This window comes from Mobula hypostoma, chromosome 3 (assembly GCF_963921235.1).
Source record: "Mobula hypostoma chromosome 3, sMobHyp1.1, whole genome shotgun sequence".
In the NCBI taxonomy this organism is placed as follows: Eukaryota; Metazoa; Chordata; class Chondrichthyes; order Myliobatiformes; family Myliobatidae; genus Mobula; species Mobula hypostoma.
In genome coordinates, this window is record NC_086099.1 from 14,859,588 (window position 1) to 14,887,106 (window position 27,519).

The following is a 27,519-nucleotide window of genomic DNA, read 5'->3' on the forward strand; positions in this document are numbered from 1 at the left end:
CATGCCTGGCCAATGGAGAATGTCCCTCGCTCTTTCTTTACATTTCACTATCCCCAGGTGTGACTCATGAATTCTGTTGAGAATTTCCTGTCTCATTTGGTTTGGTACGATGAGTTTTGCCGTTTTGAACATTAGTCCTGATGTATAGCTGATTTCCTCTTTAAATGTCCAGTATTTCTGCATTTCCTTTGGACTGTGGCCGAAATATGCAACAAGCTTGCAGGTGGATTTTTCCAGTCTTCCTCTGATGCCCAGTGAGTTGAATGTTTCTGCCGACATTACATTGCACTTTGCCCCAGTGTCAAGCTTAAATGTCGCATTCCTCCTGTTTATTATCAGATCTTGAGTCCAATCATCTTCATTCTCCATCTCTGCATTGTCAATATTCTTGATGCATACCTCCTGTTCCACTTCAACTGTGCCATTGAACGTGTCACTGTTGCTCTCACTCTGTTCCACAGCATGCATTTTCCTTGGGTGCTCCTTCGATTTGCATATCCTTGCAAAGTGATTTCTTTTCTGGCATAACTTGCATGTCTGACCAAAGGCTGGACATCTTCTGTATCCATGTTTATAACCACACCTGTTGCAATTAACTTCCTTTTGATCATCCTGTGGAGCTGGCTTTGTCCTACTCTTGTTAGTTTTCACAGTTTTTATTTTGTGCACTTCAATCTCTTCATTGAGCACTTTAACCTGACTTGACGTGATCTCACTGGCACGGCAAACATCAGTCGCCTTTTCTAATGCAAGATCTGCCTCTCTCAATAGCCTGCCTCTCACTTGATCATCTCATACGCCGCATACAATCCTGTCACGTATTAAAGAATCATGCAGTTGTCCGAACTCTCAGTCTTTTGCCTTGCTCTTCAAACCTGTTACGTAGGCGTCTATGGTCTCCGTTGGTCCTTGAGCCCTCGTGAAAAACCGGTGTCGGATGAACAGTAGGTTTTTTCTCGGTTCGCAGTAATCTTGAAACTTTTTTTTCAACACTTCAATTTTATCTTGCTCATCATCTTGGAAGACAAACGTGTTGCAAACCTTTATTGCCTCTTCTCCCGCTACGTGCAGAAATGTAGCACATTGCACTTTCTCCATCTTTTCAGCTAGGCCGCTAGCGGTGCAAAACAGCTCAAACTTCTGGATCCATATTTTCCAGTTTTCAGCAAGATTACCTTGTAGGCTTAAACTTGACGGTGGCTGTAACTGCGACATCTTTTATGTGTCTTCTCTTCCTTTTTATTTTTCACGTTTTCTTCTGACACCATGTAATATTGATGTGACTCGGACACCGGTGTAGATTGAACAACCAACGTTTATTCACCAGACTTCCATTTTTTATAAACCCTTTTTCCACGTCCTGACGTCATACACACTCTGATGCTACGAATACTCACACAATACATTACAGATATGGAGAGCAAGCTGTTGCCCAAGCAGTTCCCTCTCTCCAAGCAGCTGATAGCTGATGATTTCAAAGGAATGGCAGAGACCGATACAGTTTGGCACCATTGGCATCGCAGGAGTTGCCAGTCAGCGTTGAACTCAGTACAGGACTGCCTGAGGGACTCCAGCTGCAGATTTTTCCTCAGAGTTTTCTCTTGAAGCCTTCCCTATGGGTGGGTGTAGCTGCAAGGCAATGGAGGTTTGAGATCAGAGTTTTCCTTCTCCTAAATGAGCTGCCAACTACAGCTGATGAGCCCAGCTTCCCAAAGCAACTGGTTTTAAGGTGCCAGTAACCCACCTTTGCTCCTTCTCCTGTCAGTAGAAAACAGTTCTGCCGAGCTTAGTAGCTAAGTCACACGTGAAGACCAGGAGCTGAATTTGGTTGTCAGAGGCTATTTGAGACAAACACCACTGGAAGCATTTAAATAGGTAGTGGGAGCTCTACCCCCCACAGGCTATGACAACCTTAAGGTAAGATTTCCAGTAAGATGGCAGTGTACTCAGTCACACTACTGCGTCAACCAAAGGTGGTAATGTCTTTTTTCAAAACATATTTTTTTGCGATTGCAAGACTCTGCTGGCCATTACAAACTTATGTTCCTGCTGGTCTACCCTATCAGTGAATTGCTGGTTGACACAGAAATTTGAAGCAGCTGGCCTTGGTGCGGACCGTGCTGCTGCCTGTGCTGTCAGGGGAGTTAGTGCTCAAAGGTAGTGTGCAGTCTACAGCGAGTGATTGCTTATGACCCTGTTGGACATTGTTAATGTGGAACGCCGCACGTCCGACTCGCTGGTTTATTGGTGGATGGCAGGGCCAGGCGGTGGAGGAGCTGTGTGGTCTCGGTCATAGGAAGGACTCGCCATCAACCCGCAGTGTCACCTGTGACCAGCTGCCCAGGAGAGAGGCGTCAGAGTCGCTGTGCTCCACTGGAAGCAGTGTGGCACAGCATCCAAGCTGGAATGGTGCCGCACCCAAGTGTTTGCTTGGTAGAAGACAAGCCATATTGTGTTCGGCTGCAGATTGTTGCAACATTCATATACTTGGGTCTTGGAAGATATGTATTTTTTGTGTGACTGTATTTTACTCATATCTTATACATGCTATGTGTATCTGGTGCTCTGTATGACTGTTGGTTCTGTATCTTGGACCTTGGCCCTGGAGTAACACTGGTTTGGCTGTGTTCATGTATGGCTGAATGACAATTGAACTTGAACCCTAAAGAATACTACAGTGAACAAAATAATCACACAAAGTAGACGAGGACAAAATTTTGCCTTTTAAGTCTTGGTAACTGTGGGCAGAGCTCTAAGACTGTGACGTCTCTGGTCTTGATCTTGATATTTATATTGAAGAAGTCACAAACTCTTTAAGTTGTTACATTCCAATCTGAACAGGTGCAAAGATGAAGCAAGAGGTATAAATAGCGATGAATGACCTTGTGGAATCTATAAAGGCATTTTGTTCCCATGTATCAATAGTTTGTCAAGAAGGTGAACTCTATATTTATTTACAGATCTCACTGATATCTACATCAGTAAAGAGTCACTTGTCAACAACAGCGTGATTCATGTGCCTATCAAGTAACAGATTTGTATGTACGTATTCGGAAATTCCAATTGACGTATGAAGATATTGCAGCTTTGAATTCAGTTCTTTGTCATCGGATTTTTAATATGTTAACTATATTACTAAATGCAAAGTTTAATTTATGATGATTTACATCTTCACACTTTACTCTGTAGCTTATTTAGTCAGTGCTACCTATGTGCAAGCTTTTTCCGCTGAGGTTGGGTGAGAGTAGAACAAGAGGTCATGTACTAAGGGTGAAAGGTGAAATGTTTAAGGGGAACATGAGGATGAACGTCTTCACTCAGAGGGTGGTGAGAGTGTGGAATGAGCTGCTAGTGGAAGTGGTGGATGCGGGGTCGCTTTCAACATTTAAGAGAATTTTGGATAGGGTCATAAATGGGAGGGGTATGGAGGGCTTTGGTGTGGGTACAGGCCAGTGGGACCAGACAGATAAATAGTTCAACATGGACTAGATGAGCTGAAGTGTCGTAGTGTTCTATGACTCTCTGCTCTAATGTCTTTTTAAATGGAGTTTTTTTTGGCACTTATGGAGCTAAAATGATTTTTAATGCCCACCAGTACAAATCAGTGGGACCTTAATGTTTAAGAACCCAAATCACTTCCTCAGTCACCACCATGACCTCTCTGATCACTTTGCATTAAAAGGGACTTTGTTTTTATTCATTCTAGTTGACTTTTGACAAAGGGTATCAGCCTGAAACATCAACATTTCACTCCTCTTGGTAGATACTGCCTGACCTGCTGAGTTCCCCCAGCATTTTGTGTGTGCTGCTCTGGATTTCCAACATCTGCAGAATCTCTTGTGTTTGCTACTTTAGTTGTGTTTACCTCTTTTAGAAATTGTGCATAATTTATATTGATGTTTTTCTTGTAAATGCTGCCTGTATGATGTTATGTGCCTCTGATGCTGCTACAAGTTCGTATTTTTTATCGCATTTGTGCATACATATACTTGTGCAAATGATAGTACACACGACTTTGATCTAAAAGGGAAGAAACAATTTTAAAACTGGATTGCGAGCTGGGATGGGACTTAGTTTAAATATTCTTAACGGGTTTTCCACCGCTTTCTTTTGTAGAAATATGTGAGGAGTTTGCCAGCAATGTGAATGACTGATGTTGTCTTGAATCAGAGGAAAACAAACAGTATAGATAGAAAGTCCTTAAAAAAACAGCTGGGATTTTCTTCCTTCCTGGCATTCAATGAAAGTATCTGCACATAGTGAATGGAGCATTTGACAACGTATGTCTGGCTTGATTATTACAGGGCTATTGTACTATGCTGGACATGGATACGAAAACTATGGAAACAGTTTTATGGTGCCAATTAATGCACCAAATCCCTACAGGTCAGCAAACTGCTTGTGTGTGCAGAGTATCTTAAAGCTAATGCAAGAGAAAGAGACGGGATTGAATGTATTTCTACTGGACATGTGCAGGAAAAGGTAAATCTCAGAGAAAATTTCAAATTTTCAATTGATGCCAAGAATGATATTGGGTTCATTGTTATCATCCACCCATCGATCTCCAAATTTGGTGACATTCAAAGATCTGGAAAATGGTGACAACCAAAGGGTTCTAATACTGTTGGTGTATGATGATCGTTTAAAGGCTCAAGGCCTGTACTCACTGGAGTTTAGAAGAACAAAGGGGATCTCGTTGAAATCTACCAAATACAGAAAGGCCTAGACAAAAAGGCCATGCAGAGAATGTTTCCTATAGTAGGGGAGTCCAGATATCTGCTCCGCCATTCAATCATGACTAACTTATTTTCCCACTCAACCCCATTCTCCTGCCTTCTCCCCATAACCTTTAACCCTCTTTCTAATCAAGAGCCTATCAACCTCCATGGCCACAGCCATCTGTAGCAATGAATGCCATAGATTCAACACACTCTGGCTAAAGAAATTCCTCCTCATCTCTGTTTAAGGGAATGTCCTTCTATATTGAGGCTGTGCTCCCTGGTTCTAGACTATCCTACTACTGGAAACTACCACTCCATGTCAACCCTATCTAGGCCTTTTGATATTCAGTAAGTTGTGAGTACAGGCCCAGAACCATCAAACACTCCTCACACATTATCCCTATCAATAGACAATAGACAATAGGTGCAGAAGTAGACCATTCGGCCCTTCGAGCCTGCACCGCCGTCCTGAGATCATGGCTGATCATCTACTACCAATACCCGGTTCCTGCCTTGTCCCCATAACCCTTGATTCCCCTATCCATAAGATACCTATCTAGCTCCTTCTTGAAAGCATCCAGAGAATTGGCCTCCACTGCCTTCTGAGGCAGCGCGGTCCATATCTCCACAACTCTCTGGGAGAAGAAGTTCCTCCTCAACTCTGTCCTAAATGACCTACCTCTTATTCTTAAACCATGCCCTCTGGTACTGGACTCTCCCAACATCTGGAACATATTTCCTGCCTCTATCTTGTCCATTCCCTTAATAATCTTATATGTCTCAATCAGATCCCCCCTCAATCTCCTTAATTCCAGCGTGTACAAGCCCAGTCTCTCTTAACCTCTCTGCGTAAAACAGTCTGGACATCCCAGGAATTAACCTAGTGAACCTACGCTGCGTCTCCTCCACAGCCAGGATGTCCTTCCCTAACCCTGGAGACCAAAACTGCACACAATACTCCAGGTGTGGTCTCACCAGGGCCCTGTACAAATGTAAAAGTATTTCCTTGCTTTTGTATTCAATTCCCTTTGTAATAAAGGCCAACATTCCATTAGCCTTCTTCACTGCCTGCTGCACTTGCTCATTCACCTTCAGAGACTGATGAACAAGTACTCCTAGATCTCTTTGTATTTCACCCTTACCTAACTCCACACCATTCAGATAATAATCTGTCTTCCTGTTCTTGCTCCCAAAGTGAATAACCTCACACTTATTCACATTAAACGCCATCTGCCAAGTTTCTGCCCACTCACCCAGCCTATCCAAGTCATCTTGAATTCTCCTAACATCCTCATCACATGTCACACTGCCACCCAGCTTAGTATCATCAGCAAACTTGCTGATGTTATTCACAATGCCTTCCTCTAAATCATTCACGTAAATTGTAAACAGCTGTAGTCCCAATACCGAGCCCTGTGGCACCCCACTAGTCACCACCTGCCATTCCGAGAAACACCCATTCACTGCTACCCTTTGCTTTCTATCTGCCAACCAGTTTTCTATCCATGTCAATATCCTCCCCCCAATGCCATGAGCTCTGATTTTACCCACCAATCTCCTATGTGGTACCGTATCAAATGCCTTTTGAAAGTCAAGGTACACCACATCCACTGGATCTCCCGCGTCTATCTTCCTGGTTACATCCTCGAAAAACTGCAATAGATTAGTCAAGCATGATTTGCCCTTGGTAAGTCCATGCTGGCTCGGCCCAATCCTATCACTGCTATCAAGATATGCCGCTATTTCATCTTTAATAATGGACTCTAGCATCTTCCACACTACTGATGTTAGGCTAACAGGGCAATAGTTCTCTGTTTTCTCCCTCCCTCCTTTCTTAAAAAGTGGGATAACATTAGCCATTCGCCAATCCTCAGGAACTGATTCTGAATCTAAGGAACATTGGAAAATGATCACCAATGCATCTGCAATTTCCAGAGCCACCTCCTTTAGTAGCCTAGGATGCAGACCATCTGGACCTGGGGATTTGTTAGCCTTCAGTCCCATCAGTCTACTCATCACCATTTCCTTCCTAATGTCAATCTGTTTCAGTTCCTCTGTTACCCTATGTCCTTGGCCCATCCATACATCTGGGAGATTGCTTGTGTCTTCCCTAGTGAAGACAGATCCAAAGTACTTATAAAATTCATCTGCCTTTTCTCTGTTTCCCATAACAATTTCTCCCAATTCATTCTTCAAGGGCCCAACATTGTTCTTAACTATCTTCCTTCTCTTCACAAACCTAAAAAAACTTTTGCTATCCTCCTTTGTATTCCTAGCTAGCTTGCATTCATACCTCATTTTTTCTCTCCGTATAGCCTTTTTAGTTAAGTTCTGTTGCTCCTTAAAAATTTCCCAATCATCCGTCTTCCCACTCACCTTAGCTCTGTTATACTTCTTTTTTAATGCTATGCTATCTCTGACTTCCTTTGTCAACCACTGTGGCCACTTTCCCCCCTTTGAATCCTTCCTTCTCCGGGGGATGAACTGATTTTGCACCTTGTACATTATTCCCAAGAATACCTGCCATTGCTGTTCCACTGTCTGTTCTGCTAGGATATCCGACCAGTCAACTTTGGCCATCTCCTCCCTCATGGCTCCATAGTCTCCTTTGTTCAACAGCAATACTGACACTTCTGATCTGCCCTTATCCCTCTCAACTTGCAGATAAAAACTTATCATATTATGGTCACTACCTCCTAATGGCTCCATTACTTCAAGATCACTTATCAAATCCTGTTCATTGCGCAACACTAAATCCAGAATAGCCTTATCCCTGGTCGGCTCTCGTACAAGCTGCTCCAAAAATGCATCCCGTAGGCACTCTACAAATTCCCTATCCTGGGGTCCAGTACCAACTTGATTTTCCCAGTTCACTTGCATGTTGAAATCCCCCATAACTACTGTGACATTTCCTTTGCCACATGCCATTGTTAACTCCCTATTCAACTTGCACCCAATATCCATGCTACTGTTTGGGGGCCTGTAGATAACACCTATTAGGGTCTTTTTGCCCTTACTGTTCCTCAGTTCTATCTACATTGACTCTACTTCTCCTGACTCTATGTCCCCCCTTGCAAGGGACTGACTCTCATTCCTCACCAACAGGGCCACCCCACCCCCTCTTCCCACCTTTCTGTCCCTTCGATAGCACGTATACCCCTGTACATTCAATTCCCAGGTCTGATCCCCCTGCAGCCATGTCTCCGTTATCCCAACAACATCATAGTTACCCATTCGCACCTGAGCTTCAAGCTCATCTGCCTTATTTCTGATACTTCACGCATTCAGATATAGAATTTTTAATCCATTTCTCCTCTCTCTGTTTAAATCTCTGCCTATTGTGCATAACCCAGCTCCCCGAAATCTCACTGGGCTATACGCCCCTTGAATTTTGTTGTCCTTAAATTTACTTACTCTTCCCGAAATGATCTTGTGAACCTCATCTGGACCCTCTCCAATGCCAGCACATCATTCCTTTGATAAGGGTCCCTAAATTGCTCACAGTACTCCAAGTGCAGTCTGACCAGTGCCTTATAAAGCCTCAGCATTACATCCTTGCTTTTATATTCTGGTCCTTTTGAAATGAATGCTAACATTGCATTTACCGCCTTTACCACTGAATCAACCTACAAATTTGCCTTTAGGGACTCCTGCATGAGAACTCCCAAGACCCTTTGTACCTCCATTTTCTTAACTCGCTCTCTGTTTAGAAAGGATTCTATGCCTTGATTCCTTCTAGCGAAGTGTTTGACCATACACTTGCCTACACTGTATTCCATCTGCCACTGTACTGTTGAGAGGAAATGTTTCTCACTATCTGCATAGAGTCCTAAAGAAGTACAACATAGAAACAGGTCCTTCAGCCCATCTATTCCATGCTGAAAGCCATTTAAACTGACTACACTCAATGAGCTGCCGTGGGACCATGGCCCTCCATATCCCAACCATCCATGTACCTATCCAAACTTCCCTTAAATGTTGGAATCGAGCTTGCATGAACCACTTATGCTGTCAGCTCATTCCACACTCTCACAACCCTGCGAGGGAAAACGCTTCCCCTCAGGTTCACCTTAAACTTCTCACCTTTCACCCTTAACTCATGACCTCTGGGTGTAGTACCACCAAACCTCAGTGGAAAAAGCCTGCTTACATTTACCCTATCTATACCCCTCATAATTTTGTATACCTCTATCAAATCTCCTCAGTCTTCCACGTTCTAAAGAATACAGTCCTAACCTATTTAATCTTTCCTTATAACTCAGGTCCTCCAGACGCAGCAACATCCTGTTAAATTTTCTCTGCACTCTTTCAACTTTGTTTAGATCATTCTGTAGGTAAATGACCAAAGCTACACACAATACTCCAAATTAGGTCTCACCAATGCAGCTTCAACATAACATCCCATTTCCTGTACTCAATACATTGATTTATGAAGGCTTTCTTTACGATCTTATCTAACTGTGATATCACTTTCAACAAATTATGTGCCTGTATTCTCAGATCCCTTTGTTCTACCATAGTGCTCAGCGCCCTACCGTCCATTGTGTAAGACCTACCTTGGTTGGTCCTACCAAAGTGCAAAACCTCACACTTGTCTGCATGAAGTTCCATCTTCCATTTTTTTATCTAATTTTTCCAGCTGATGCCGATCCCTCTGCAAGCTATGGTAGCCTTCCTCACTGTCCACTACACCCCCAATCTTTGTGTCATCCATAAATATGCTGGTCCAGTTAACCAGATTACCATCCAGATCAATGACCTAGTTATAGCAGCCCCTATAGTAAGTGTCAGCACTGGCTCGAGAGGGAATCTGGGTTAATGTAATGTGAGTGGGAAATGTGGCTGTTCAAACTGTGGGAGAGGTTGACATGGATATCACATACTGTGTGCAATAAACACCTTGTTTCTTTGTTTGCAGGAACGTCCATGATGATACGATCCCAAATATGGAAGCCTTGCGAGTGACAGCCAACATTGTGTTTGGTTATGCAACGTAAGTCTATTCTGATGAAAGGCTTCTATACTTAACACCTCAAGACTTGTGCTAAATTTGAGCAAATCAAAGTGAAATTAATCCAAGTGCCCGATAAGTCTCAATATTTAGTCTTAGATTACTTCAGTTCAATAACTTTATTGAATTGAATTGACTTTATTTCTTACATTCATCACATACATGAGGAGTAAAAATCTTTACGTTACGTCTCCGTCTAAATGTGCAATGTGCAATCATAGTAATTTATAATAAATAAAACAGTCAATGTAACATAGAAAAACACTTAAGTCAGCGTGAGTTAATCAGTCTGATAGCCTGGTGGAAGAAACTGTCCCGGAGTTTGTTGATCCTAGCTTTTATGCTGCAGTACTGTTTACCGAATGGTAGCAAATTGTGGTTGGGGTGACTCGGGTCCCCAAATGATCCTTCGGGCCTTTTTTTCACACTGGTCTTTGTAAATGTCCTGAATCATGGGAAGTTCACAACTACAGATGGGCTGGGCTGTCTGCACCACTCTCTGCAGAGTCCTGCAATTAAGGGAGGTACAGTTCCCATACCAGGCAGTGATGCAGCCAGTCAGGATGTTCTCAATTGTACCCCTGTAGAACGTTCTTAGGATTTGAGGGCCCATACCAAACTTCCTCAACTGTCTGAGGTGAAAGAGGTGCTGTTGTCTCATTCCACCGAGATGCAACACAGAGAGTCATAGGAAGTCATTCCTGCCTGTGGCCATCAAACTTTACAACTTCTCCCTTGGAGGGTCAGACACCCTGAGCCAATAGGCTGGTCCTGGACTATTTCCTGGCATAATTTATATATTACTATTTAACTATTTATGGTTTTATTAATATTTATTATCTATGGTGCAACTGTAACAAAAACCAATTTCCCCCGGGATCAATAAAGTATGACTATGACTATGACTATTGTGCAGTGATCTGGAAATGGAGATGTAAGTCTTGTGATTACTAAATCTACGTATAAAGTCATGATGATAGAAATGCAGATGATTCAGAAAGAAGGAATTAGCCATTCAGACAAAGGTGGAAAAACAGGGCGGGCAATCTTTGGAATTTGACAAACTCGAGCCCTTGTCACTGACTACATTCACAACTGACCATGAGACGATAAGACATACTGTAGGAGCTGTATTAGGCCATTTGGCCCATCAAGACTGCTCTGCCATTCCATCATGGCGGGTTTATTATCCTTCCTAACCCCATTCTCCTGTTTTCTCCCTGTAACCTTTGACGCCCTTACTAATCAAGAACGTATCAACCTCCATTTTAAACATACCCAATGACTTGGCCTCCATAGCCGTCTGTGGCTAAACAAATTCCTCCTAAGCTCAGTTCTAAAGGGTCATCCTTGTACTCTGAGGCTGTGTCCTCTGCTGCTCGACTCCCCACTATCAGCTAAAGAAATTCCTCTTCATCTCTGTTCTAAAGAGATGTCCCTCTAATCTGAGGCTGGGTCCTTCAGTCCTAGACTCCCCACTCTGGAAAATAAACAGAGTTTTTGGTTCTTGGGATATCAGCAGAAACTCCGTACTGCAGTGCATTCATACACGTAATTCGGAAATCTTTTCTAAGCATCTCACTTACTACTTGATACTGCTGGCATTTAGGGCAGTAAATGAAGGTCCTTCATCTCTGCCTGTATAGGATTCTTTATTGCTGTTTCTGCAACATTTGTTCATTAACCAGGGTTGTTAGCCCTGAGCTAAACTGCTCCCCCCCCCCCGGTATGTGGAGGAAAGGTGGAACACCACTCTTTGAGTTCTTTGGCATGGGTGTCCCTACCAAGAGCCAAAGCACAAGGCCCTGACTCCAGCCAGCATAGCTCTCCAGGTCACTGAGGCACGCAAGCCTCCAAATCCAACAACTAGGCTGTGGTCCTTCTTGAGGTTTCTAAGCATGAGTAGTATTAAAGCCTGAAATTCCAAAGTCTAATCTATGGCTTATTTCTGCTTTTTGCATCTTGTGATGACCAAATCTATTTGTAATGTTGTGATGATAGAAATGCAGAGGGTTCAGAATTAAACGATAGATTAGACTCTCTCTCCTCTCCCTTTGGACAGGAGATACAAAAGTGTGAAGGCACATAGCACCAGGCTGAAGGACAGCTTGTACTCTGCTGTTGGACTAGTGAATGACTCCCTAGTACAGTGAATTGGACTCTTGACATCACGATCTACTTCATTCTCATCTTGTACCTTATTGTTTAGCTGTACTGCACTTTCTCTGTAGCTGTTACACTTTATTCTACATTCTGTTGTTGGTTTACTTTGTTCTACCTCAATTCACTGTGTAATGATTTAATCTTGTGTGACAGTGTGCAAGAGAATCTTTTCACTGTACCTCACTCATCATCATTGCGTGCCACGTCATATGGCGTGGGTGATTATGGTCTCATGACCGTAATTGTTCCCGGCAAATTTTTTCTGCAGAAGTGCTTTGCCATTGCGTTTTTGTGGCCAGTGTCTTTACAAGACAGGTGACCCCAGCCATTATCCATACTCTTCATAAATTGTCTGCCTGGTGTCAGTGGTCATCCAGGACTTGTGAAATGTACCAGCTGCTCGTACGACCATCCACCACTAGCTCCCATGGCTTCACCTGACCCTGATCAGGGAGGTGGGGGGTGGGGGTGCGGGAGCTAAGGAGGTACTACTCCTTGCCTATGGGTGACTTGCAGGCTAGTGGAGGGAAGGAGTGTCTTACACCTCCTCTGGTAGAGACTCATCTTGGGGTAGAGCCACTCCACCTTAGTACATGTGACAATAATAAACCAATTCCAATTCCTCTTAAGACAATAAAACACACCAAGACTTTTCACTCAGAGCATTCAATAGTAAATTTTTATTGTGAGTCATCGGAGGTGATATCAGGATAACTAATCAATCATTTTGTCATAGGATTGTAGTTTCTGGGGGCTCTTAAAAACAGAGTGTATAGAGGGCAGAAAGATTACGGTGAGAATCTGGAACATGGAACCTAAAGAGCTGAAGGGAAAGTTGTCAGTGGGCACATAAGAGAAATCGATGAAACCACAGTGTGAGAGAGAAAAGTGAAGGAAGGTTGCAATGCCTATATCGTTGGTAATTGGTGTATTGATCAGAATTAGATTCAGCTTTATGATCACCAATACAGTACGTGTGCAACTTGTTGTTTTGTGGCAGCAGTATAGTGTGTCATACATGAATTATAAGAAGAAATACAGTGCTATGCAAAAGTCTTAGGCACTCATAGAAAATATATATATACACGTACATACATACATACATATATATATATGCCTAAGAGCTGCCACAAAAGAAAAATCACAGTAGTGTGGTGGTTAGCACAACGCTTTACAGTGCAGGCGACTCAGGTTCAATTCCCATTGCTGCCTGTCGGGAGTTTGTACGTTCTATCCATGACCATGTGGGTTTCCTCCGGGTGCTCCGGTTTCCTCCCACAGTTAGGAGGTTAACTGGTCATTGTAAATTATCCCCTGATTAGGCTCGGATTAAATCAGGGAATTGCTGGGTGGCATTGCTTGAAGGGCTGATTCCACGTATCTTAATAAATAAAAAAACAGATAGTTTGCTAGATAAAATATTTATTTATTTAATGGCATATATGAGTGATGATAAACCTGATTCTGATATGGGTCTCTATTGTGGACTGAGAGTGGGAAGGGAACAGGGAGAGGGGAAGGAGCAGGAAGCACCACAGAGACATTCTGTAATCATCAATAAACCAATCATTTGGAATCAAATAACTTGACTGGTGACTCAGGGCTGGGTGTGTCTGCACCCATAACACCCCCCTATCTCTGGCACTCCTTCTCTGCTACCTGTCTCACGTCCCTCCTACAGTGCTCCACACTTGCCATTTCCATCATCCTTCGACCCCATCAGATTTGCAGACTTACACTCCACTCCACATTGACAAATAGAGTGCTGTGTAAAAGTCTGAGACATCTTAGCTACCGAAAATATGAGCAAAATGGCCTAATTCTGCTCCTAAAACTTTTGGACGGTACTGTATATTTTAAAAATTCAATAAGTCATGGAAAAAGAGAGCAAAAATAAAGAGATAGTGTATATGGGTTCATTATCCATTCAGAAATCTGATATCAGAGGGGAAGAAGCTGTTCCTGAAACATATTATTGACAGTGAAAGGCATTAGTTTGCATTCCATTTAGACAGAGCATTTCATTCATAAGTACATCGAGGTAGTACAAAAGGGACAAGAGTATAGAATACAGAATATAAAGTTGCAGTTTCAGTGCGGGTCAAAATATAGTGCAAAGACTATGATGAGGTACATAGATTGAGAGATCAAGGGTCCAACTTTAGCATACATGCAAGATCCATTCAAGAAACTTACATCAGCAGGGCAGAAGTTGTTCTCGAGCAACTTGGTGTTCTCAAGCTCTCTTCTGCTCAATGGGAAATGTTGAGCAGAAAGAAAAACGTTTGCTTCTTATAAACATGAGAAATTCTGCAGATGCTGGAAATCCAAAGCAACACACACAAAATGCTGGAGGAACTTATCAGGCCAAGCAACGTCTAGCAGTCAATGTTACGGGCCAAGACTCTTCTTCAGGACTGAGAAGGAAGGGGGAAGATGCCAGAATAAAAAGGTGGGGAGAGGGGCTAGCTGGAAGGTGATAGGTGAAGCCAGATGGGTGGGAAAGGTCAAGGGCTGGAGAAGAAAGAATCTAATCGGAGAGGAGTGTGGACCATATGAGAAGGAGGGAGACCAGAGGGAAGTAATAGGCAGATAAGAAGAGGTAAGAGATCAGAGTGGGAAATGGGAGGGGGGGGGTTATTTGTTTATTGAAAGAAGAAATTGATATTCATGCCATCAGGTTGGAGAGTAGCCAGATAAAATATAATGTGTTACTCCTCTACCTTGAGGGTAGTCTCATCTTAGTACAAGAGGAGGCCATGGACTGGCATGTCGGAACAGGAATGGGATTGGTAATTAAAATGTTTGGCCACTTGGAAGTCCTGCTTGTGGCACATAGCTTAGAGGTGCTCGACAAAGTGGTCTCCCAATTTATGATTGGTCTCATTGCATTGGGAGCACCGGACACAACAGATGATTCACAAGTGAAGAGGTTAGAGAAATCGATGTTCTTTCCATCAGGTTGGAGGTTACCCAGATGGGACATGAATTGTTACACCTCCAACCTGAGTTTGGCATCATCATGACAGTAGATGAGGCCGTAGACAGATGTGTTAGCATGCGAATGAGAAGTTAAATTGAAGTCATTAGCAACAGGGAGATCCAGTCTCTTGTGGGTGATGGAGCGAAGGTATGCAATGAAGCAGTTCCCCAATCATCGTCGGGTCTCCATGATGTAGAGGAGGCCACACCAGAAGCACCAGATACAATAGATGACCCTGAAAGACTCGCTGGTGAAGTGTTGCCTCACCTGGAAGAACTGTTTGGAGCCCTGGATGTTGGTGAGGGAGGAGGTGTAGAATTTGTCTTGCTTGCAGGGATAAGTTTTAGGAGGGAGATCAGTGAGGAGGGACAAGTGTACCAGAGTGTCACGTAAAGAGTGATTCCTACGGAAAACGGGGAGGGATGGGGAAGGGAAATATATGCTTATTGGTAGAATCCCATTTGAGTTGGTGGAAGTTATGGAAAGTGATGTGCTGGATATGCACAAGGGCACCATGGTAGGGTAGTGGTTAGTGCTACACTATTACAGCTTGGGGAGTTGGAGTTCAATTCCGACGTCGTTTGTCAAGAGTCTGCATGCATGGGTTTTCTCCAGCTGCTCCAGTTTCCTCCCACAGTCCAAAGACATACCGGTCGTTGTAAATTGTCCTGTAATTAGGCAGGGGTTAAATCGAAGGTTGCTGGGCAGCGCGGCTCAAAGGGCCGGGAGGGCCTGCCCTACGCAGTGTCTCAATAAATATGGATGCTCCTGGCGTAGTAGGTAAGGGCAAGGAGATGTAATGGCTGCAGGGTGGGGTGAGGGTGGATGTGCGGGAAATGGTGGCGGTGCGAGTGAGGGCTGCATTGGTGGTGGAGGAAGGGAATTTTTTTTTTATTAAGTGCAATTGTGAACAATAGCCAGATCAGAAATGCTGATCAAGTCAACTAGTTCTCAAAGAGAGCTCCGATAGGCCAATCAGATGGTTCACTGCTGCTCAGCATAGAACACAAAAAAATTATATGTACAATTAAGAAACATTAAAAAATAGTAGAAATACTGGAGTCATGATGAAGTCTGCTGGAGAGAGACATTTATACACATGCTGTCCTCCATAATTCAAAGAGATTGAAGGATAGGGTTGCAGGGTGACAAAACGTGGCAGGAGCACTTGGAACTAAAAACTAATTGCTACTGGGAGAAAACAGCACCTGTTCTTTCTGCACTGATCTCCAGCAGTTTAAGGACTAAGTCCAGCCGGAACATAACTCACAAGTGCTCTTGAAAGTCAGGTATTAACCCTACCTGCCAACAACCAAGCACTGCCATCCTGGTCCCCTTCATGACAGCTTATGAAGAAGCATGTGACTTCCCTCCCAGAGATGATAGGTGTTTGTGCACTCGACTCTTGAAGGCTTGGACCCCATCGTCGCAGATGTTTCCAACCACAGCATCTGGAAGGCTGTACCAAGTTCTGATAGCACAGTGAAGGAAGCTTCTATCCAGTGTGTAGGTTCTCGCATCAGGCATAGAAACAGCATGACCAGGCATAGATAAACTTGATCGTGTGGTGCGCCGTCTCTCATAAGATGAAGGCAGCATGGCACGAAGGTCTGCAGGGCTGTGGCTGGTGTGCATTTTGTATAGCACAGTAGCTGCAGCAACCTGTCGTCTGTGGTGTGAGCTACTGATGGCTAGCTTCTCACGAGCTGAGGCTTCATCTACACCTATAATCCTGAGAGCCTTTCTTTGATTGGAGTCAAGCTGGCTGAGGACACTCTGTGAGGCATTCATCCATGATAAGCAGGCATACTCCACGATACTTCGTACCTGGGCTTTGTAAACCGTGGCTCTGCCCTCTTTGTCTAGTTTGGATGCTACTTACCGCAGAGCTCCAAGCCTTTGTCCAGCCTTGTTTGAAACAGTGGAAAGGTGTTTATCCCACACCAACTTGCTGTCAATATTAACACCAAGGATTACTAGTTCCTTCTTTAAATCCAGTTTGCAGTTCCCAAAATACAGATTGGGGTTAGATGGATTCCTCTTCCTAGACATCACCATCGCCTTGCATGTGTGAATCCTGATGTTTACCATACTCTTCTTGTCAGAGCACAGGTCAAAGTGGCAGAAGACAGCAAGCTCTGAAATAACATGTCTCTACACTGTCCCACCTTCATATTTGCAATTTCAGCATAATTATTTATTGGTACAGCACAGAACAGACCTTCCGTCCCAACAAGCCACACTGCTCAGTAACCACCTAACCCATAGCCTAATCACTGGACAATTTTACAATGAAACTACTAACCGGTACGACTTTGGACTATGAGAGGAAATCGGAGCACCAGGAGGAAACCTGCACCCTCATGGGAAGGACGTATGGACAGCGTTGGGATTGAACTCTGAACTCCAATGCCCTGAGTTACAATAGCATCACGTCTACCGCGATGCTACTACGATGCCCTAGCATGGTCATTTTAAGCAAAGTAAAATCGGTAAGGCAACGTAAATAATTGATCCTACTTTTCCTGTTATGTATTTCTATCCCCCTCCCTCAGAGTGGGGAGCTACACAGTGAAATTTATAGCTCAGCATTCTACTCAGTCTTTAGATTGGGGTTCCCAACCTTTGTTATGCCATGCACCCCTACCAAGGGGTCCATGGATCCCAGGTTGGGACCTCCTGCTTTAGATAGAGTAATGTCTCTGATGTAAGCAGGCCAAACGTGATAAAAGGAAAAGGAGAACTTTAAGGTGACTTGATGATTAAAATGCTTCTTTTGTATATCTCAAGGTGCCAGGGAGCAGAAGCCTTTGAAATTCAACATTTTGGATTAGCAAATGGTATTTTTATGAAATTTCTGAAGGAACGTTTGTTGGAGGATGAAAAGATCACGGTGATGCTTGACAGAGTTGCAGAAGGTAATTACTTTATTTTGATAGCGAAGGTTTTTTTGTCAACATGTGACGTTGTCTTTACGGTGATTTTGAGTCTTCACACGAAGCGAATGATAAATGTGTACCTTGCCACCCTAATGTAAGCAAAGAACAACAAAAGAACCAAAGAAGAAAAAAACAAATCTTGCCTCATGGTAGACTTTACTCTGAAAATTAGCTCAAACCAGACAGATAAGAAAATTCATTTTCTTATGAGACAGTTTAATTCATGATGTCATGACACAGACTTGCAGACAAATAAACTACAAAAATTCAGGACCAGTTATACTTCAAATTTCTGAAATAAACAGGTGATTATATACTGTAAATGTATATGCAAACATAAAAAATATTTCCCTATCATTGAATTATTGCCACAACCTAGGGCTCGTTTTCATGAGCTCTTCATCTCATGTTCTCGATAGTTATTGCTTATTTATTTACCATTATTATTTCTTTCCTTTTGTATTTGCACAGTTTGGTGTATTTTGCCCAAGTTGGTGCAGTCTTTCATTGATTCTACTACAGCTTTTCTATTATGGATTTATAGAAAGAAAAATGAATCTCAGGGTGGTATATAGTGAAATATATGTACAGTACTTTGATAATAAATTTACTTACTTTGAACTTTGAACATTAAACTACAAGAAAAAAGTGACAATTTTTCTGTCTGTCAGGGGTTTGTACATTCTCTCCTGACTCTGTGGGTTTCCTCTGGGTACTCCGGTTTCCTCCCACATTGAAAACAAAAGATGTATGGGTTAGGGTGAGTAAGTTGTGGGCATGGTATGTTGGCACTGGAGGCACGGCGACATCTGCAGACTGCCCAGCACATCTCCGGGCTGCGTTGGTCACTTAGCACTGTATCTTATGATGTACGTGTGACAAATAAAGCTAATCTTTAATTTATGCCCTAATCTGACACGACCTAACTTGTGACAGTCATTGACTTGAGAACATTATCTGCGCAGGAATCACATGTAATTTAAGGCCAATTTTTACTTATCTCCTAAGCAAAGAGCCAGTTTCCCCCTTGGATGCAGGTATTACATGAATTAAAGATGTCCAGAAAGTTTTCTGGCCAAAGTTCCTTTCGTAATCAATAGGTAAAATAACAGATTGTCCAGTCAGCCAACAGGTTCTTGACTGCGTTTGTCCATGTTATGTTTGGATAACAATCTTCCATCTGCATCAGTGCAAGTATTTCCCTTCACTAGTCAAACATGTACCCTAATGCTGTCTTGCTGAGTAGTCCCCATTTTCCTGAATTAACTGAGAATAGCTTGTAGAGGTAAAACCATAGCACAATGCTTAGCACAACACTATACTGCACTAACTGTAAGAGGGGGCTCAATTTCTGTCTCACTGTCAGTAAGGAGCTTGTACGTTCTCCCCATAACCACATACAGTAGGTTTCCTCGAGGTGCTCTGATTGCCTCCCACATTCCAGAGACATACAGGTTAGGGTTAGTGAGTTGTGGGCGTGCTATGTTGGCACTGGACATGTGGCGACCCTTGCGGGCTGCCTGGCACAATCCTCACTGATTCTGCTTTTCTGCATCATTCTCTAGAGACAGTGGTGCATGAAAATCCCAGGAGATCAGCAGTTTCTGAGATACTCAAACTTCCCCATCTGATATCATCAGCCATTCCACAGTCAGAGTCACTTTGGATCACATTTCTTCCCCATTCTGATGATTGGCCTGAACAACAACTGAATCTCTCAACCATGTCTGCGTGGTTTTATGCATTAAGTCGCTGCCACATGATTGGCCGATTAGATATTTGCACCAATGAGCAGGTCCACCTAATAAAGTGGTCACTGAGTGTCGAGTTGGAGTTAAAAGAAGATTAGCCATGATGATATTGAATAGTGAAGCAGACTCGACAGTTCAAGTAACCCCTGCCAACCCTGCACCTAAATCACTTGTAACTGACAGCTGGAAATGACTTTGAGATATTGTAACAGATGCTTACGGACTCTGTGTATCCAATTTTCTCAGGGTCTGCTCTAACTCAGAAATTTACTCGTATGACCTGTATGTACCTGACCCATAGCTAGGATAGAGTTGTTAAAAATGTAGGGCCTTCCCATATGCAAGTGTGGCAATCCCATCCTCATGTCCTCCTTTGGAATGCTGGGTTTCTGATGTCCAGGTTTTCCAAATGGGGAGCGAATCCAAGGTGCAGAGAGACTTAGGGGTCCTTGTGCAAGATTCCCGAAAGGTTAACTTGGAGTTTGAGTCAGTAGTAAAGAAAGCAAATGAAGTGTGAGCATTCATTTTGAGAAGAATAGAAAATTAAAGGCAAGGACGTTATGCTGGGGCTTTATTGGGCAATGGTTTGATTGTACTTATGGGCATTTTTGGACTTCCTATCTAAGAAAAGATGTGCTGGTTTTAGAAAGGGTCCAGGGGAGGTTTACGAAAATGAGCCTGGGAATGAAAGGGTAAATGTATGGGAAGCGCTTGATGATTCTGGGTCTGTACACTCTGATGTTTAAAAGTATAAAGGGGAGAACTCATTGAAAATTAGAAAGCCTGGATAGAGTGGACACGGAGAGGATGTTTCAAATAGGGGGAGTGTCTAGGACTAGGGGACACAACCTCAGAATAGAAGGACGTCCCTTCAGAACAGAGAAGGATGAGGAATTTCTTTTAGTCAGTGGATTCATTGCTACAGATGGCTTTGGTGGCCAAGTCATTGGGAACAAGGAAATACAATAGAATCAATGAAAAACTGCAAAGACTGACAAACAACCAATGTGCAAAAGAAGACGGACTGCAAATACAAAAGAACAAATAATAATCAACACAGAAGTAAGTAAGTAATGCTGAGAACATGAGTTGTAGAGTCCTTGAAAGTGTGTCCAGAGCTTGTGTTCAGTGATCAGATATTGTTTTTGCTTTACTGAAGTATTGGTGCTTTAATGGCAGATATGGGAAAATGCGATCTCACTAAAGGAAAGCAAGCTCTGGAAATCCGCAGCAGCCTGTGTGAGAAGCGAGCCTTGACGGACCCCATCCAGTCTTCAGGCTGCTCTGCAGAATCACTGGCTCGGAACTTACAGTGGGCCAAGGCTCATGGTAAAGTACTGTCATGATCTGGCATTGGCCGGGGGTCGGGGGTGGGGTAAGGGATGTGGACTCAGACTTGGCCACTGACTGCGCTAGTTCTTGTAGCGTTATTTCAATCATGCAGTGAAGGGGAAACCAGATACGGGGCAGGAATTCTGGCAGCACAAGTCAAAGACAGGGGAGGGAGTGGGCACTGACATCACTGATCAATGTGTATGTGATAAGACTGTGGCCTTCGGGACTGAAACCGAAAGGTGACAATTAGGGACGTTCTTCATTAATTTTAATGCATGGGAAAATGCTCGACTGAAACTTGATGAATGAAATTGAAAGTTGATTTAATTCAAGGAAAATTGTGGTCGTGATTATTCCTGGTTCAAATCGCCCCAATTGCAAAATTTGACCATACATTTCCTGTCAAGAAAAGGTTTTTTTTTAATTTTTATTTATTTTATTAAGATACAGCGTGCAAAAGGCCCTTCCGACCCTTCGAGCCACACCATGCAGCAGCCCCCAATTTAACCCTAGCCAATTTACAATGACCAATTAACCTACCAACCAGTGCAGCTTTGGACTTTGGGAGGAGACCAGAGCACCCGGAGGAAACCCATGCGGTCACGGGGAGAACGAACAAGTCCTTTACGGATAGCAGCGTGAATTGAACCCGTTTTGCTGGTACTGTAAAGCGTTGTGCTAACCACTACGCTGCCATGCCGCAACAAATTCAATTTGTTGTACTATCAATGAAAATCTGCATACGAGCAGTTTTTTTCCCAGTCATTAAAATTATCAAAGTGTGTATGCATGTCACCATCTGCTACCCTGAGATTCATTTTCTTGCAGGCATTCACAGTACATCAATGGAAAAAAAACTGCAAAGGCTGACAAACAACCAATGTGCGCAAGAAGACAAACAGTGCAGATGAAAAAAAAACAAAGAATAATGAATCAATCTATCTATTTATCTGAAGACACAAGTTTTAGAACCTTAGAAAGTGAGTCAGTAGATTGAGGAATCAGTTCAGAGTGGTGGTGAGTGAAGTTATCCACACTGGTTTAGGTGCCTGATGGTTGTAGGGCAATAACTGTTCCTGAATTTGGAGGTGTAGGACTTATGGCTCCTGTACCTCCTTCCTGACACAGTATCTGTGTCAGTGACGTACGAAGTGACATCAGCCTAATGCACCACTCCATCTGGAGCCTTCCAAAGGCACAGGGATTGGATTGTCAGGATGTGCCTGCCATCAGTCACTCCTAAAAATCCAGCACTGAATTAGAAAGGATCTTATCTTGATCTTTAAACAACCCTGTAATATCCCACTTTACCAGTCTCCCCTTTGCCTCTAGGCCCTGATCTGTGCTCCCCTACCTTGTGATTTTTACCCAACACCCGAGCTGCTGATCTCTCACCCACATCTGTGCCATGTCTCTGTTCCCAGACCCACTGCCAACTTCCTCACCCAGATGCCAGGCTTATTTCTCCCACTCTCCCACCCTGTAAGTGCCCATTGACCAGCAGAAGAAGGTGGTCTAACCCCACCAAAGAGACCAAGAGAAATAAACCAAAATGGCACCAGAATCGGGATCAGAAGCAGGTTTAACATCACTCCCATGTGTTGTGAAATTTGTTGTTTTGCGGCAGCAGTACAGTGCAATACATAAAAAACTACAATAAATTACAACAAGAAATATATATTAAGACACTAAATTAAATGTGGTGCAAAAAGAGAGCAAATTTGAAGTAGTGCTCATGGATTCATTTTCCATTCAGAAGTTCGATGGTGGAGGGGAAGATGTTCCTAAAGCCTTGAGTGTGTATCTCCTCTCTGATGGTAGCAATAAGAAGAGGGCATGTCTCGGGTGATGAGGGCCCTTAATGACGAATGCCACCTTTTTGAGGCATCACCTTTCGAAGACGTCCTGAATGCTGGGGAGACTGGTGCCCATGATGGAGCTGGCTGAGTTTACAAACCCTCTGCAGCTATTTCCGATTCTATGTACCAATGCTAATAGGTATTGATATTAGTATTGGTTTATTATTGTTGCATGTACCGAGATACAGTGAAAATCTTGTCTTGTTCATACAGATCAAAACATTTCGCAGTGCATTGAGTAGTACAGGATAAACAATAACAATGCTAAATAAAGTGCAACAGCACAGGGAAAGTGGGGAGCAAGCAGACAATAAGCTGCAAGATCATAACAAGATGGATTGTGAGGTTAGCAGTCCACCTTATCATACTCGGGAACCATTTAATAGTATTTTAACGGCAGGGTGGGAGTGACCAGGTTTCAATCCCAAATTCTGGTGATGTCTCTGTGGAGCCTACACGTTCTCCAGGTGTCAGTTTTCCTCTGACATCCCAGTGATCTGCAGATTGATAGAATAATTGGCTACGGCATATTGCTCTTAGTGTGCACGAGTGGTAGAACCTGGAGAGAGTTCGCAGGAATGAGTGGAGAATAAATTGGGTTATTGTGGGGTTGGTGTACAAGCGTATTTAATGGCCAGCGTTGGTTCATTGGGCTGAAGGAACTGTTTCAAGCCATATTAGAATCAGAATGAGGTTTATGACCACAACCCACCACTGAATGTAAGGAGTTTGCATGTGCTTCCTGTAATGGTGTGTGTTTTCTCTATGTGCTCTGGTTTCCACCGACGTCCACAAACATATCAGTTGGTAGGTTAACTGGTCATTGTAAGTTGTCCCGTGATTAGGCAGGGGTTAAATCAGGGGTTGCTGGGCAGCGCAGCTCGAAGGGCTAGAAGGGTCTATTCCCCACTGTATCTCAATAAACATGCAGTATATTGTGAGATGTGGGAGCAGCACAGCGCAAAACATAAAAATGATCAATTATACAAATAAATAAATAAGACCACAGGCCATAACACCATAAGATATAGGAGCAGAATTAGGCTATTTGACCCATTGAGTCTGCTCCACCATTTTCTCTCTCAGCCCCAATCTCCTGCCTTCATGCCCTGACTAATTCAGAACCTATTAGCCTCTGCCTTAAATATACATAAAGACTCGGCCTCCACAGCTGCCTGTGGCAAAGATTCACCACTCTCTGACTAAAGAAATGCCTCCTTTTCTCTGTTCTAAATGGACATCTCTCTATTTATTAAAAGATTAACAGTGTTGAAGAAAAAAGCAAGGTTGATTGACCATTGGGAAATCTGCTGGTGGAGGGAAAGAAGCTGTTCCTATGAATCTGATTTTAGCATTGCTAGTCCAGTTCAATTTTCACAGGGTATTAAATGAAATATGTGTGAGCTACTGTCTCAAGTATTTAATGGCTAATAAAGTTCTGGATTGAATTTGATCGGCTAGTTTATGTTGTCACAATAATTAAGAAGGGTCAGAAATCAGATCCTGGTATTTATAGCCTTGTGCATTTGATGCTGGATAAAGGGAAGTGGTTCTTATGTGACATCTTATTTAAACTCCATTTCTGTCTTATTAATGAGGTCAAATTTATGTGAGGCAGTTACGCTAATGACTGGTAAAGATCATTCTGTTGGGATAATCATGGGATTGCAAATTGATTCAGACAAGTAAATGGAGCGATGTGTGAGTAATCAAATGTAAAGTGGACAAGCACAGCATGGTGCATTTGAGCCAAATGCTTGATATGCAAGTGTATCTGTTAATGCAAAGAGAATTATTTAAGGTGATTATTGTTAGTGTTTGAAGACACATAAGCAAAGAAACCAATTTGCATTAAGTGCAAAGCAATGAATATGAACAATATCGACTGTTTATTTCTCTCCATAGAGGCTGCTTGATCTGCTGAGTTCCTCCAGCATTTTGTGTGTGTTGCTCTGCACCGTGTTAATGAAGAACGTGCTTGGGCTTTTTATGGTTCTTGTCTTTGTGGAAGAAGGGTTTTGAACTTCATTCTACACATGAGGTGTAGAAGTAGGAATTTAATGCAGACAAGTGCTAGGACTTGCACTTCAGTAGGACCAACACAGTGAACAGTAGGGCACTGAGGAGTGTGGTAGAACAAGGGAATCTGGGAATACAGGGCCATATTTCATTGAAAGTGGTGTCACAAGTTGATTAGGTTGTAAGGAAAGCTTTCGGCACATTGACCTTCATAAATCAAAGTATTGGGTACAGGAGATGGGATGTTATGATGAAGTTGTTTACTATGTTGGTGTGGCCTAATATGGAGTATTGGGTGTAGTTTTGGTCACCTACCTACAGAAAAGGTGTAACTAAGGTTGAAAGTGTACAGAGAAAATTTACAAGGAAGTGTTTGGGTTATAAGGAAAGATTGAATAGGTTGGGACTTTAATCCTTGGAATGTAGAAGATTGAGAGGAGATTTACTGGAGGTATACAAAATTATGAGGTATAACTAGGGTAAATGCAACCAGGCTTTTTCCACTGATGTTGGGTGGGACTACAACTAGATGTATGGGTTAAGGGTGAAAGGTGAAAAGTTTAAGGGGAACATCTTCTTCACTCAGAGGGTCTTGAGAGTGTAGAATGAGCTGCCAGCACAAGTGGTGCAAGTGGGCTTGATTTCAATGTTTAAGAGAAGTTTGGATAGATACATGGATGGTAGGGGTATGGAGGCTTGTGGCCCTGGTGGAGGTCAATAGGAGTAGGCAGTTTAAATAGTTCAGCATGGACTAGATGGGCTGAGGGGCTTATTTCTGTGCTGTATGTCTCTATGACTCTAAGTGTAGAGTCATGTAACATGAAAATAGTCCTTCAGCTCACCATATTCAAGCTAGCTAGCAAACACCCATCTATACCAAATTTATTTTCCAGCACTTGCTCTATAGTCATCTATGCTTTAGGGATTCAAGCGTTCCTCACAATACTTATAAAATGTTGTAAAAGTCTCCATCTCCACCATCACCTCAGGCCATGTGTTCTACATTCCAACCACCCCGGGAAAGATATCTTTCTTGGATTCTCTCTTAACCTTTTATGCTTTGTCTTAAGCCTATGTTAACACATGCAAAATTCTGGAGGAACTCAGCAGGTCAGGCAGTATCTACGGAAAGGATTAAACAGTCAACGTTTCAGGCCAAAATGAAGGGTCTCAGCCCAAAAATGTTGCCTGTTTATTCCTTTCCATAGATACTTCCTGACATGCTGAGCTCCTCCAGCATTTTGTATATGTTGCTCTGGAGTTCCAGCACCTGCGGAATCTCTTGTGTTAAGCCCATGCTATTTAATTTTATACACCTGTGCGCCAAATAAAAATTTCTGTCTTCTTTAATTTCAAAATACTTCAGACGTAACCCCACTCCCTGGTCCCCTTCCCTCCAAGAAAAACAAATCTAATCTATCCAGGGACTCCTCATAAGCGAAAAAGTTCCAGCCCAGGCAATATCCTGGTGAATCACATTCCTCCAACAGCAATGAGCAATTAGCAGGATGGTCACATGTACAAACATCTATAACCAAGCTTAAATAAATGTGAACATAATTATCAACAGAACAAGGAGAGCAGGGAAGACCATCTACAGGATGTTGTTCAGGGACAGTCAGGGTATTACACCTGAGTGAGTTTTGTGGAGAAGCTGGATAGCTACAGGAAAGAAGCTTCGGAATGACATGTAGTCCTGGTGGTGATGGACTTGAGTCATATTAAACGTATAAAATACAAGGACTACTTAAAATACAAGCAGATAATTAATTACTAAACTACTGTGAAAATCAAAAAACAGTTCAAAAGTAAATTTATTATCACAAGTACATATATGTCACCACCTACAACACTGAGATTAATTTCCTTGTGGGCATACACGATAAATACAATGACCATAATAGAATCAATGAAAGACCTCACCAACTGAGCAGACAACCAGTGTGCAAGGACAACAAACTCTGCAAATACAAAAAAAATAATAGTACTAAATAAAAAGCAATAAATATCGGGAAGATGAGATGAAGGGTTCTTGAAAGTGAGTCCATGGGTTATGAGAACATTTCAATGATGAGGCAAGTGAAGTTGACTGAAGTTATCCACTTTGCTGGTGACTGAGGGGTAATGACTGTTCCTGAACCTGGTGGTGTGAATACTGAGGCCTTTGTACCTTCTTCCTGATGGCAGCGGTGAGAAGAGAGCATAACCTGGTTGTTGGGGGTCCCTGATGATGAATACCGCTTTCCTGTAAGAGCATTTCAAGTCAACATGTTCAATAGTGGGGAGAGCTTTACCTGTGATGGACTGGACCTTATCCACTACTTTTTGTAGGATTTTCCGTTCTAAGGCATTGGTGTTTCCATACAAGGCTGTGCAGCCACCAGTCAATATACTCTCTACTACACATCTTTAGACGTTTGTCAAAGTTTTAGATGTCATGCTTAATTTTTGCAAACTCCCAAGGAAGTAGAAATGCTATCGTGCTTTCTTCATAATTGCACTTACTTGCTGGGCCTAGGACAGCTCCTCCGAAATGATAGTAGAAAGATAGTTAAAATGAAGTTTGGTTTTTTTGGCCTTTTTAACAAGTTCCAAGCAAATATGGCTAACTGGGGCATCTGCTTAATTGGGCCAAAATGTCCTGGTCCCAATATGTTCCAATGAACCAGAACAAAAAGAGCAAAACAAGAAAAAACCAGTGTGGGGGTGTACATGGGTTTATCGTCATTCAGGAATCT

The 27,519-nt window shown here is 42.8% G+C and overlaps 1 protein-coding gene across 7 annotated transcripts in view; it reads left to right on the top strand.

The window, feature by feature from the left end:
- Positions 1 to 27,519, top strand: part of malt1 (MALT paracaspase 1) — a 166,084-nt gene that overhangs the window by 106,645 nt on the left and 31,920 nt on the right. For all 7 annotated transcript variants that reach the window (XR_010017337.1, XM_063042698.1, XM_063042703.1 and 4 more), the window contains 4 exons: positions 4,305 to 4,482; positions 9,640 to 9,714; positions 17,669 to 17,796; positions 20,748 to 20,897. Coding sequence is in view for 6 of the 7 variants with exons in the window: in XM_063042698.1 (XP_062898768.1) it covers positions 4,305 to 4,482; positions 9,640 to 9,714; positions 17,669 to 17,796; positions 20,748 to 20,897 (531 nt within the window). In the remaining variant the exon portion in view is untranslated. The remainder of the gene's footprint in view (positions 1 to 4,304; positions 4,483 to 9,639; positions 9,715 to 17,668; positions 17,797 to 20,747; positions 20,898 to 27,519) is intronic.